Source organism: Panthera uncia, chromosome D1 (genome assembly GCF_023721935.1).
Source record: "Panthera uncia isolate 11264 chromosome D1, Puncia_PCG_1.0, whole genome shotgun sequence".
Taxonomy (NCBI): Eukaryota; Metazoa; Chordata; class Mammalia; order Carnivora; family Felidae; genus Panthera; species Panthera uncia.
In genome coordinates, this window is record NC_064808.1 from 14,881,122 (window position 1) to 14,893,170 (window position 12,049).

General features: G+C 52.5%; 2 protein-coding genes across 4 annotated transcripts in view; one reads left to right on the plus strand and one right to left on the minus strand.

Annotated features, from left to right (window-relative positions):
- Positions 1–759: 759 nt before the first annotated feature.
- On the plus strand, positions 760–11,411 carry ARFGAP2 (ADP ribosylation factor GTPase activating protein 2). Of its 3 annotated transcripts, XR_007454818.1 has the most exons (18): positions 760–892; positions 1,064–1,182; positions 1,747–1,819; positions 2,345–2,476; positions 2,565–2,645; positions 3,481–3,562; positions 3,855–3,911; positions 4,574–4,615; positions 4,994–5,046; positions 5,480–5,616; positions 5,718–5,849; positions 7,775–7,903; positions 7,983–8,117; positions 9,104–9,230; positions 9,391–9,484; positions 9,605–9,723; positions 10,174–10,313; positions 10,850–11,411. XR_007454818.1 is itself a non-coding variant. In XM_049617437.1 (17 exons), the coding sequence occupies exons 1-17, from the start codon at positions 821–823 to the stop codon at positions 10,192–10,194; spliced, it is 1,605 nt and encodes a 534-aa protein (XP_049473394.1). In that variant the 5' UTR covers positions 760–820; the 3' UTR covers positions 10,195–11,411. The 3 variants fall into 3 exon arrangements, 2 of the variants coding, with proteins under 2 accessions (XP_049473394.1, XP_049473406.1); XM_049617437.1 differs by having other exon boundaries at positions 10,174–11,411; XM_049617449.1 differs by lacking the exon at positions 4,574–4,615 and having other exon boundaries at positions 761–892; positions 10,174–11,411.
- The window catches only part of CSTPP1 (centriolar satellite-associated tubulin polyglutamylase complex regulator 1), a 198,307-nt gene continuing 197,634 nt past the window's right edge, over positions 11,377–12,049 (minus strand). The window contains exon 9 of the mRNA XM_049617522.1: positions 11,377–11,622. Within this exon, the coding sequence (XP_049473479.1) occupies positions 11,463–11,622 (160 nt within the window). The 3' untranslated portion in view covers positions 11,377–11,462. The remainder of the gene's footprint in view (positions 11,623–12,049) is intronic.

The following is a 12,049-nucleotide window of genomic DNA, read 5'->3' on the forward strand; positions in this document are numbered from 1 at the left end:
TTGGGATTCCTGGGGTGGTCTTGGGGTGGTGAGTGTAGTTCTGGGCTAGGAGCACTCTCCTGTGACTTGGTTTAGTGTGTATTAAAGTTGGAGAAAAAAAAAAGCACTGTCAGGTGTATGTGCGTCTTTTCTGATACTCCACCCTTGCCAGACTGCAGAGGGCATCTGGAGAGAGACACTGAGTGGGGAGGTCTGTGGGTCTAGAGTATGTCATGGAAAAAGGTTTGCCAGTTTGGTATCTGCTCTGGAACTTCGGGACCCTAATCTGGGGTGGGAGGTACTCGAGATTGGGTCTGGTGTGAGCCCGCCAAGGCTGGAGGCTGACTACTGAGTTCTGGGGCTGGACGGGGGCCCAGCCAGTTTGTCTTCCCGTTCAGGCCGGTGGGACCATAAGTGCTTGGTAGGGCTGTTAATCATCACTCATCCATCGGGAACTGGCCCCATCTGAGACCCCTGGCCACCGGCCCCCAGCCTCGCAGCCCTCCCCTTCTGGAAGGTCGCACCAACTTCCGGGGGTGGCGGGGCGTCCCGGTGGCGCTCCGGCAAGGTTTGGGCCCGCCCGCGAGCCGTCGCTCCGCCCCGGCTGCGGATTGGCCCCTGGCGTGGCGCGGCGTGGGTCCGGCGACCATTGTAGAGTCCGGGGCTGCTGCGGTCTCCGCTCCGGTTCCACCGGCCGCTCATTGGTCCAGAGCGGGACAAATCGCTCCGCCCCCGGCGGGTGGGGGCACTGCAGGAGCCGACCCGGTGCCCCGCCTTCCCGGCCGCGGATTGGCCCGCGACAGGACCCGTCGGTCGCGCTGGGGTCTGGGAAGGAGAGAAAATGGCGGCGGAACCGAGCAAGACCGAAATCCAGACTCTTTTTAAGCGGCTTCGCGGGATTCCGACCAACAAGGTGCGCGAGCGGGAGGCGCGCGGGGTCCGGCGCCGGCGGAGATGGGACTCTCCCGTCTCCCCTGGGGCCTGAGGGAGGGAGAGGGGCGGGCGTGGGCTGTTTCCCTGGCGTGTCAGCGCCCGGCCTCGACTCGGGGCCCCTGACCATTGGCTCATCGCCTCCTCCACCCAGGCCTGCTTCGACTGTGGCGCCAAGAATCCGAGTTGGGCCAGCATCACATATGGTGTTTTCTTGTGCATTGACTGCTCCGGGGTGCACCGCTCCCTGGGCGTTCATCTCAGCTTCATCAGGTGGGGTCATCTTGCGGCTGCCGTGCTTCTACTCGGCCGGCCGGGGCTGTGTGCTCAGTAAGGGAGAATAGCTGCCTCGACTGCCCGGCCAGGGAGGGGTCCGGTGGACCAGCACCGGAGGGAGCCGCCTGTGTGGGCCCCTTGTCACATAGGCAGTTTGTCTCCGTGTCTGGGTTAAAATATCCTTCTTTTCTGTTGGTTAAATTTGACACTCAGAGTATTCATTTCGGGGGAAAAGTTAGCTGCACTGACCTTATTGCTGAATGTTGGTTGAGTATGTCTGAAGTGAGACTATGACTGTCCTTAAGGGGAAAGCCAAATCCAAGCTTGAGTGCCTGAGAATTCGACCCCGTTTTGGATCTGGAAAATAATTAGCACCTTTTTGACTAGACAATTGAAGAGCAAACTTTTTCATAGACAAGTTAGAGTGGAGGAAGTAGGGTGGTGGCTGATTAATGTTTCCTGGGCGCCTACTGAAGCTCCAGGCCAAATGACAGGTATGGGTCTGCCAGGGAAGCGTCTCCTGATACCTGCTGGTGGGTGACACGCAGCCCTTGCACACAGGTCCACAGAGTTGGATTCCAACTGGAACTGGTTCCAGCTGAGGTGTATGCAGGTCGGCGGCAATGCCAACGCGGTAAAGCTCCTTCTTACCATCTTCCCCGCTCCCATTCTTCTGCTTGGGTACTAACTTTACAGTGTCTTCCTAGGAGGCCCTGTCACTATCTCTTTTCAGAGGATTTTCTGGTCTATACCAACACTGCACACTATTCTCTAAACTTGGAAATTGGTTATAGTTCTTCTCAAATAGGCTTTGGATTCAACAAAACTGGACAGACGTTCTTGGGGGAAAGGCTAAGGGAGTTGGGGCCTCCACAGTCATCCAGATCTTGTGAGCCTAGATGAAGGACGGGCACAGTGGGTATGGCATGCTATCCTCAGGCAGGGTTGAGTGAGGGCTGAGGTTCAGTCAGTCATCTCTGAGGATGGGAGGTTGTTTTTCTGCAGGAATTTCTGAGGAACTTTACCTCTGTGAAAAACTGCCTGTGTCAGTAGGGTGTATTATCATGTGTAAATAATAATTGGACTGTTACAAGGAGGTGCCTCTTTTGCTTTGGGGGAATCACCTCTAGCATACTCTCCTCTCTTCTTTGCTCCCCAGACAGCTTTCTTCCGCCAACATGGATGTACAGCCAGTGATGCCAACACCAAATATAATAGCCGAGCTGCCCAGATGTATCGGGAAAAGATCCGGCAGCTGGGGAGTGCAGCCCTGGCTAGGCATGGCACTGATGTAAGTGCCTGTTCCCTGGGGGCTAGGGTCGTGGGGTGAGTGGGAATATTCAGAGCCCTGTGTTTCAAGGGTGTCTTCTTCCCTCTAGCTTTGGATAGACAATATGAGTAGTGCTCCCAGTCACTCCCCAGAGAAGAAGGACTCTGATTTCTTCACGGAACACACTCAAGTGAGTGCCCACAAGGAATGTTTCTCATGATGTTGGCAGGTGGTTTACTTAACCAAGGCCAAGGCCTTCTGTGATCATGGGCATGGAGTCCATTCACCTTGGTGTAATACTTCAGACAGAGTATCTGGGGCCCACTGCTTGGTAGGTCCAGATGTTTCTTTCTCTCATGAGTAGGCGTACAGTATGGCCCTCCTAAGGAATGGACCCCTGTAAACTGGGATAGTAGGGAGGAGGGCCAGCTTCTTGAGGGCTCAAAAGATGTCAGGAGTTCCAGACAACTTTTCCTGGATTCTTTCCCCATAAGAAAGCCACTGCAGTTGGGGACAAGGAAAGGATTCTCTCATCAGCAACCTACCCCTGGGAGGAGGTTTCCCATCTACTGGCACTGGGTGCTGAAGTCAGACTCTCTTAGTTTGAATTCCTGCTCCTCCTGTCTTTAGCATTTCTAGGATGGTGGCTAAGTCACTTTACCTGTCAAAACCTGAGTCTCTAAAAGAGATGTATCTACCTCAGAGGGTTTGTTGTGATCATTGAATGTATTTATATGTGAAAAGCCATTAGACTTGTGCTTGGCATGTGGTAAGTGCCTAATAGTTGTTAGTCGTGAAATTAGGGGAACAGGCTCTGGCTGTAAGTAAATAGTGGAAGGGTGGAGGTGACTGTTAATTTCCTGTTTCTTTCTTCCATAGTCAACAGCAGTAGTCATTAAATTCTAGTCTCCTTTTCTCATGGGCTTGGAGGAGAGCTTATACCCACAAGGTACCTTTAGATTCTTCATACACCTTTCCAGTAGGAATAGCTCATCAAAGCTTCTGTGATCTGGCCTCTTTTTCAGCCCCCTGCCTGGAAAGAACCAGCCCCTGACCTAGCAGAGACCCAGGAGCTAGCCCCTTCTACAGAGATCAGTAGCCTGGCACGTGAGTTCAGTCTGGATTTCAACCAAGTGCCCTAGTCTTGGCAAAGGACTTGGAGCTAAGAATGGGACACCTGGCCAAGGGGATAAAAGTATGTGTATGTGTGGGGTTCCTATATTTCTGAGTGGGCTAGGATTCATTTCAATCCCTTGGAGGAAGTGGTAGGCATTCCTTTCATCTTTTGGTGGCCTCAGCAAGCTGAGGAAAGCCAGTCTTCCCTATTTTTGTCCCATCACTTCCCGTTTAGGGAAGCAAGCTTGTGCCTTAGACCTAATTCCCACCATTGCATCCACAGAGCCGGAGCACGGCCCCAACATGGACCTGCTTGGCACCTCACCCAAAGCCTCTCTAGGTCAGTATGCCACCTGGCGGGTGTGGGGTGACTGAGAGAGGGTGAGCCTCTAGGGCTCTTTTTGGATCTGGTGCTGCCTGGTCACGTGGACTGAGGCCCCAGGAAACTGAGCATTTGACCTCTCTGGAGTGGGGACTGGGATTGGATTGGTGGCTGTGGCCTCAACTGCAAGGACTTTAGCACCAGGGCCTTTGAATTGATGAACCTGGAAGCTGGTGTACAAGGCCTGGGGTCTGCCTCTGGATGTGGAGCTGGGTCTGGCCAAAGTGTGGGGAGCCAGGCTGGACACCTAACCCTGGGGTCTGAGGCAGGATTGGCCTGTCTGGTCCATTTCATGGGATAGGGGTGTAGGTCTCACAGCTGGAGGCAACGCTCCTTTCTCAGCTTGTCCTTGGCCTTTCAGCTCTTTTTTACTTTCCTTAGTGTTCTTTAGTCTCGGTTCAGGTTTGGACAGTATTTGCTGATCTCTGTTGTTCTGTTGACCCTTGGGGGTTGGGGCGGGAAGCTAATGGGATGACTGTGAAACCCCATGAGAAGGCTGGCGTGGCTTGGTCTAAAGTGAGACTCTAGAGCCCTCTGGGAAGAACTTTGGCCTCTGGGCTTGGGAGCTGTATGGAGGCTCTGGGGTGGGCCCCTTGTTAGCTGCAAGTCTTTTTCTCTAGAGTCCATGTGTCTGTCACCTAAAGGGGCCCTTCCTGCCAGAGGTAACCAACAGCTGTTTTGGGGATCTCAGCCCCTTGCATGTCAGCTCCCTGCCGTAGGAGCTGAGGCTGGCATTTAACATCTGCCTCCCTGCCTCGTAGTCTTTGTGTTGGTTCAGGGACTGTGACTATCTCTGGTGCTTTGGGTCTAGGTTCTTGTGTCAGTCTGCTGGGAGTCCGTAACCTCCCCTAACTTTGTCTGTTTTTGGCTTGGACTATCCTAATGCCGTTGGTTGGAACCGGTGGGTGGCAGCTTTGCCTTCCTCTGCCTGAAGCTGTTCTCTGTAGAAGCTCTTGCCAAGAAGCTGCATGGTATGGGTTGAGCTGCCGCCTCTGACCTCCCTTTGTGTTCACTCGTGCCCCGTCTTCTTTCTCACACAGAACCGAGAACCTCCCTCATTGGCAAGAAGAAGCCAGCAGCCGCTAAGAAAGGGGTAGGTGGAGAGAGGCAGTATGGTGGTGGTTAGGAGTTGGCATCAAATAGCTGGATTCACCCCTTGACCCTGCCGCTTACTGGCTGTATGACTTTAGCAAAGGTACTTTTCTGAACTTTCTCTATGAAAGGGCTGTCAAGATGCCTGTCTTCAAGGGGCTCCTGGGAAGAGTCTGTGAGACTGTGCACATTGAGTGCCTGGCACATACTGGGCCTGGTCAGCCCTGAAGCTTCTGCTGTTGTGTGAGCCACCTCATGCCCAGCTCCAGCAGAACCACTGTTGTCCCTCTTGACCATGCTGGCTGGGCTCCTAGTTTTTACCTGAACTTAGGAAGGAATGCTTTCTTTGTGGGTGTGGCTAGAGGACCCCCGCTTGGGAGGAAACCAAAGACATTTTGGTCGGCGAGACCCCCATCCCATGATTCTCCTCCCAGCTGGGTGCCAAGAAAGGCCTAGGGGCCCAGAAGGTGAGCAGCCAGAGCTTCAGTGAGATCGAGCGGCAGGCCCAGGTGGCAGAGAAGCTCCGTGAGCAGCAGGCAGCTGATGCCAAGAAGCAGGCTGAGGAGTCCATGTGAGTGTTTGCCAGAGGGGCCTCAGCTCCCGTGGGGTTGGGTGGGCAGGTAGGACAGGTCAGGATGGGTGTCTGCCCCTGACATGTTTGTTCCCTCCAAGGGTTGCCTCTATGCGCCTGGCCTACCAGGAACTCCAGATTGACCGTAAGAAGGAGGAGAAGAAGCTACAGAATCTGGAAGGGAAGAAGCGAGAACAGGCAGAGAGGTTGGGCATGGGCTTGGTGTCCCGCAGGTGAGGCTCAGCTCTGGGGTGTGGCAGGGAAGCGCCGCTGTTCTCCCCAGAGCCGCTGCAAATTCTTCCCAGCAGTTTGGGTTTTTAGGCTCAGTCTTCCTCCGAGGCTGAACAGATAGATGGTTTTGCTTATTGTCTTAAAGTGGCCTAGTATAATGTTTGTCACAGAGTAGGTATATGCTTAGTGTTTGTTAAATGAAGGAAACACAGGATCAGATGCTTGTTTGATATACCCAAGAGGGTAGGGTGTGTTGTGTAATGGGGGTGCTAATGGCACTTTTGGTGGGACATATCTTTATTTTTCAAGACCTCCCTAAGAATTACAAGGCTTTTAGGATTCTTAATCCCTGTCCACTAAAGGCCATTGCTGCCAGACACGCTAACGCCTGGAAATACCCCCAGACAATGCCCTTTGGCATTGACAATATCCTTCCTATTTCAGGACCACTGGGTTTGTGTTGCTGTGGTTTCTTAAAAACAAAACAAAGACTGCAAACCAGTTCTATTGTGCATTTTGTTTGCTTTACACTAAGAGCTCACGTTTAGAGATTTCGGTAACACTAGACTTTTGATCTCGCTTAAAAATCGGAACATCGGACAGCACTGGGGCCAGCAATCTTGGCTACAGCGGCTTGTGCTAAGTGCTGGCTGTTTCTTTCGAGGGGGTGTGAGCTCTGCCATTGGCTTTATTTACTTAAATACAACAGTCCTGTGCAGGAGGTATTACTATGTCTTCTTACAGGTGAGAGAATTGACTTATAGCAAGTAAGCAACTTGCCCGAAGCCCATGAATCTAGTAATTGGCACCACTAGATTTTGAACATAGAACTACTGATGGCAAATTCAGTATTCAGGGCCTTTATACTCCACTTCTCTGAAAGAAGATAAGGCTGGCTATTTCTGCTTAATCTTTCAGAACACGTACTAGTTAGATTTAAATTATTCCATTTCAGTCTGTGTGCTGCTTGTGTAACCCACAGCTAATCAGGGAAACATAAAATTTTATTCCCAGGAAGGACTTTAGATCTCCTCCCCTTCCCTGTTTTGGTCACAGGAATTACTGGGTTAAAGGGTATGAACAATTTTTTCAGCTGTTGTTTTCTTTTTTCTTTTTTTGCAGTGCAATAGAATCTTTATTTAAACTCTGCCAACTCTGTTTAATGCCCTATTGTAAAATATTCACTGTTTGGGGTTCTGTCAGCTAAAAGCTATAGTGTTTTTTTGTTTGTTTGTTTTTTGAGATATTTTTTAATGAGTTTACTTAAGTGAAATTAATCCTTAAAATGCCTCTGTGGAGCATGACACAGGACGAAAGTGAGGCATGAAGAGTTAGTACCTCTTGCCCAACTCACTGCCTCTTCTCACTGGGATACCATACAGCAGCCCCAGGGCTTCGTGCATATAGCCAGGCTGTGTACTTTGAAATACTTTCATCTTTCAAAAAAAAGGCGGGGTGGTGTAGGGGTTAGGACAATTAAGGACTCATTCTTTGATGCCATCGGACTCCTTTCCCTGGTTCTGGGGCATTTTTCATCTTTTCCATGTGTATGTGTTCATCTGGGTGAAGGATGCGGCTCATGATACAGCAAGTCTGCTGAGTTGTTTCTAAGGGCAAAAGAGCGCTATCATTTGGTGCACATCCTCATTGAAATTATAACAGGCAAACGGTGCTTTGTGAGGGAAGCCCTGCTTTGAGAAAGCAAAGCTGATGTGTGCACCGTTGAGGGTGTGCTCCAGCTCAGCGGGGTTCCTAGCACTCCCTGCTGGGTCTGGCCCTGTGCCTGTGCACAGGCAGGGGGAGACGGCTCTGGGTGATGCCCAGTGAAAGAGAACCCAGGTTTCTGCCAGCAGCTGGGCATCTTCTCTTGTGTAGTGACACTGTTGCTCACACCTGCCCTTGGGCCTGGCTCTGCTTGTCTCCACAGCTCTGTCTCCCACTCGGTGCTGTCTGAGATGCAGGTGATTGAGCAGGAAACCCCAGTGAGTGCAAAATCCTCCCGCTCGCAGCTGGACTTGTTTGATGATGTCGGTACTTTCGCCTCTGGACCCCCAAAGTAAGGCTGTTGTTGGGGTGCAGACTTGGCCACCATGTTCCTCATCAGGCTTCTCTGAGCTACTCTACTGTCTCACTAGGTACAAGGACAACCCCTTTTCCTTGGGGGAAAGTTTCAGTTCCCGCTGGGATACAGATACCGCCTGGGGTATGGACAGGATGGAAGAGAAGGAGCCAGAAGTGACCGTCTCAAGCATCCGGCCTATTTCAGAAAGGTGGAGTGGGCAGGGGCAACACTGTCCAGTAGGATTTTTCTGTGGTGATGGAAATTCTGTACCTGCACTGTCCAGTGTGATGACCACTGACTGTGTGCCTACTGAGCTCCTCAGATGTGGCCATTGTAACTGAAGAACTGAAATTTGTAATTTAATTTTAATAAATTTAAGTAGCCACATGTGGCTAGTGGCTACCAGATTAGGTAGTACAGGAATTAGGCTTTGGTTTGAATTTTGCTTTATCATCACAGAAAGCCTAGCAGCTTCTTTTGTTCAAGATCTGTTTCTCTGGCAAGAGGGGCCTGATTTTGTGCTTCAGTCCTGAACACTCAGGGGTATGTGTCTCTGGCCACCATGTTCCTTGTTTTTTTAAAAGCCTATTTTATGTCAGTCTGGGCAATGTTTAACAAATTACCCGCACAACATTTGTAAAATGGGGGACATAAGTAATGACTTCACAGGGCCGTTGGAAAGATTAAAAGTAATGAAACTTACAAAGCACCTAGGCCAGTGTCTCTGCTCGTCAGTGGTAGATAGGAGTGACCATACACTTTTAGGTCCACACTGGGATGCTTTTGAGAGTGGAAATGCCAGAAGAGTAGGTATAAACTCAGGCCAGCTGAGACATATGGTCACTGTAGTGTTAGGCCACTTGTAACTAGGAGTAGACTGGCAGTAGTGGTCCTAGGACGTCCGAGACTTTGACGAAGCTCTAGTGGTTTGGGGCAGAAGCCTAGTGCTCTCTAAACTGTATTTCCATGCCGCCTAGTAGAGTGAACGTAAGCTGTCTGTGCCTTGGCTTCGGTGTGGAGAAGAGAAGGGCCTTGTCCAGGGGAGAGGGCCCAGAGCCATAGCCAGATGGGCCATTGTAAGCATCCCCAGAAGGCCACTGGTGCTTTTTTTGGCCTCTGTTAGTAATGGGATTAGTAATACTAGGCTCTGACAGTAATGGGAAGGATCAGAGCTATCCCACATCCACCCCTCAGAGTCACAAACAGAAGGGAAGTGGAAAGCCGGAGCTCAGGCCTCGAGTCCAGTGAAGCACGTCAGAAATTTGCAGGAGCCAAAGCCATCTCATCGGACATGTTCTTTGGGCGGGAGGTGGATGCCGAGGTAAGTAGGGTTGTCCACCCTGAGCCTGGAGGCAGCAGGTGGAGTAAGAGTTTCCTCCTTGCCACTGCTTTGGGCTTTAGCACCAGGGTGTCTTGGCCGATAAGGAGTTCTTGACTCATCGGCCAAAAGATCTCCAGGTCTTTCCCTTTCTTCACCACAGCATGAAGCCAGGTCTCGTCTCCAGCAGCTCTCGGGTAGTAGTGCCATCAGCTCTTCTGACCTCTTCGGGGACATGGATGGAGCTCATGGAGCAGGTAGGGCCCTGGCGGTAAGGTGCATGCCAGGCAAGGCCCGTGGGCAGAGCTAGAGGGCCCTGTGGGCTGGGAAGGGCTTCCTGCAGGGCTTCCAGACCACCCTTTCCCTTGCTTTTACAGGTAGCGTATCTCTGGGCAACGTTCTCCCCACAGCTGACATTGCCCAGTTTAAGCAGGGTGTCAAGTCTGTGGCCGGGAAGATGGCTGTGCTGGCCAATGGCGTGATGAATTCTTTGCAGGTGAGGCTGGGGCCGCTTGACCTGGGGCGGGAGGGTAAAGCGCTATAGAGTAGTGCTTGGGGGTTGGCCGCCTCCACCACATCCAGACACTGCTGCTGGGTAGCTCCTGAGCCTGAAAGAGAGCCTTTTCTTTTCCTGGAGAGGCAGCTTCCTTCCTTTGAGCTTGGTACCAGGGCTCGGCCTCCCTAAGATGCTGCCATGTCTGCACGGATTTCCACAGCCTTGTCACCTTACTTCTCTCTCTCCTCCCTCCCCAGCTTCGAGATTAGGCAGGGCTTCCCCCTTGGGATCTGGTCACAACCCCTTTCCTGAGTCACAATAAAATACAAAACAGTCTCTGCCATGTGAGATTGGCGCCCGATTCCCCGGAGTACCCTAGTCTTGCAGGGGCGTGTTGCAGGAAAGCTGCAGGTGAGAGACTGACTTTGTTTTTTCTTTCCCCATCCCCAGGATCGCTATGGTTCCTACTGATCCAGGTGCCACGGCTCAGGCATATGGTGGCGACAACAGCAAAACCCCCATGATTCCAAGGCCAGGGGCGCTTGCCTTGTGGAAGCTGGGGAGGAATTGTTACTTTATATGTGTTGTGTGTGAGTGGGGTGGCCTTTGAGGATCTCGGGTGAGGGGGATGGGTGGTTCCAGCCTTGACCTCAGCCTGTAGACTGAGCCCTTTTATTCTCCTCCCCTCACACCCCCTCCCCTGTGTGCTAGATTACTGTCCTCTGGTCCTGCCCCCAAGCTGCTGCTCGTCCTGCCACACTGGGAGCGAGGGGAGGAGTTTCCTCAGGAGGGTTTATTCTGGGCCCAGCCCTTCCCCAAGTAGGGAAAGTGAGAAGTGTAAGCCTTTTTGGCCAGCTCTAGGATCCTTCCAGGTTGTCTGGGGTTTGGTCCCCGTCCTCTGGAACCAGTGGGCAGGTCTAGAAAGAGTTCTGCTATAGACCAGCCCCAGGGTAGGGAGGCTGCTCCAGTGGCCTCTTCTGGGTGCCAGGAGAGGGCAGGGGAGGGGAAGGACCTTCGTCTGGGCCTTCTTAAGGGCTAGAAACTTTACCCACTACTGAAAGGTTTCATTTGGGATCAGACTTGAGGCCCGAGTGATCTTCTCCTGTCTCACCACCCCTTTTTACAGTGATCACTTGAGGGATACTTCTCCTGGGTGTCTCGGAGTCCTTCCATACCATCTATTGTGGAGCACAGGACCCTCTGTCCCTTCTTCCCCTGCTTGGTGTGGCCATGGTGGGTCTCATCTGCCCTGTGCCCTGCTCTGGATGCTGTGAGCGTAATGCTGGCCAAGGAAGCAGAGGACATGAGGGACAGAAACAGGCTCTTGGGGCTCAACTTTCTTCTGTGTCATCCTGGTCTTAGGGGGGCCTGGACAGCACCCCACCACTGAGAGCTTGAGGCACCTACAGAGCTGCACGCCTTGCCCCCTGGCCACTAAGCCATGTACTGTGTCATCCTTGGTGCCATCTTCCCCTGCTGTGCTGACAGTCTGGGCCCACCCTGCCCCCTGTGGGTTTGGGGCTGGGCTCCCAAGCAACACAGACCATTCTTCCCTACCTCCCCCCCCCCCCCCCCCCCCCCCCTCCCCGCAAAGGGACTTGACTTTCTTTCTGGACTGTTTGTATTGAAACAGAGTGGTGTCAAATAAAGCCTTGACAGGGCCCAGGGCCACTGTTGATCTGAGTCAAGTAGTGTCCTCTCTGGATCCTTGCCTCCCTGCCCAGCGCAGGCCCCTGGCCTCACTCTCTGGGCTCCCACCGATATGGGTAGGGCGTCGGTGCTGAAGCTGAGGGCACTCTCTCCAGGGCCTCCAGCTTGTCTCTTCTCTGAAAGCCAAAGGCCCCTGGCTCCTTGGCCCTGTGCTGCCGCGAGGTCCGGTGCAGCCTCGACCTCACCACCCTGTTGCACGCGGAGGAAAGAGCTGGTGTTAGTTGGCCCTTTAACTCATCTACTGAGCCATACTGCTGTGGGCAGGTGAGCAGCCTAGCAGCTCTGGACCTCATCCCAGCAGTCGGCTTGACTGGGGTGTGTTTCTCAGTGGAGTTTAAAGACAAATGAAATGTACAGCCTTAATGGAACCATTTTAAATCCAGGAAGAAAGGGTGTGTGTGTGTATTATCCCCGGGCTTGGCAACTCTTTTCCCTTGTAGGGACTCCTGGAATACATATGGCACCTTAGGGGTCCTCAGGGTACAGGTATAAACCACTGGTCTGGGAGATGGATGATTAGAAAGGATGGGCAGAGGGGGCCATGGGGACTTTTAGTTATTGATTTCCAAAGTGTGGGTCTGGGCCTCCGGCTCTGGAGTCCTCTGGAGGGTTCGTA

Coding starts and splice junctions, on each gene's coding strand:
- ARFGAP2 (XM_049617437.1), top strand. CDS start 821: ATGGCGGCGGAACCGAGCAAGACCGAAATCCAGACTCTTTTTAAGCGG. Junction 3,912..4,573: donor CTCACCCAAAGCCTCTCTAG/GTCAGTATGCCA, acceptor CTTTTTCTCTAG/AGTCCATGTGTCTGTCACCT. Junction 9,724..10,173: donor GCGTGATGAATTCTTTGCAG/GTGAGGCTGGGG, acceptor CCCCATCCCCAG/GATCGCTATGGTTCCTACTG.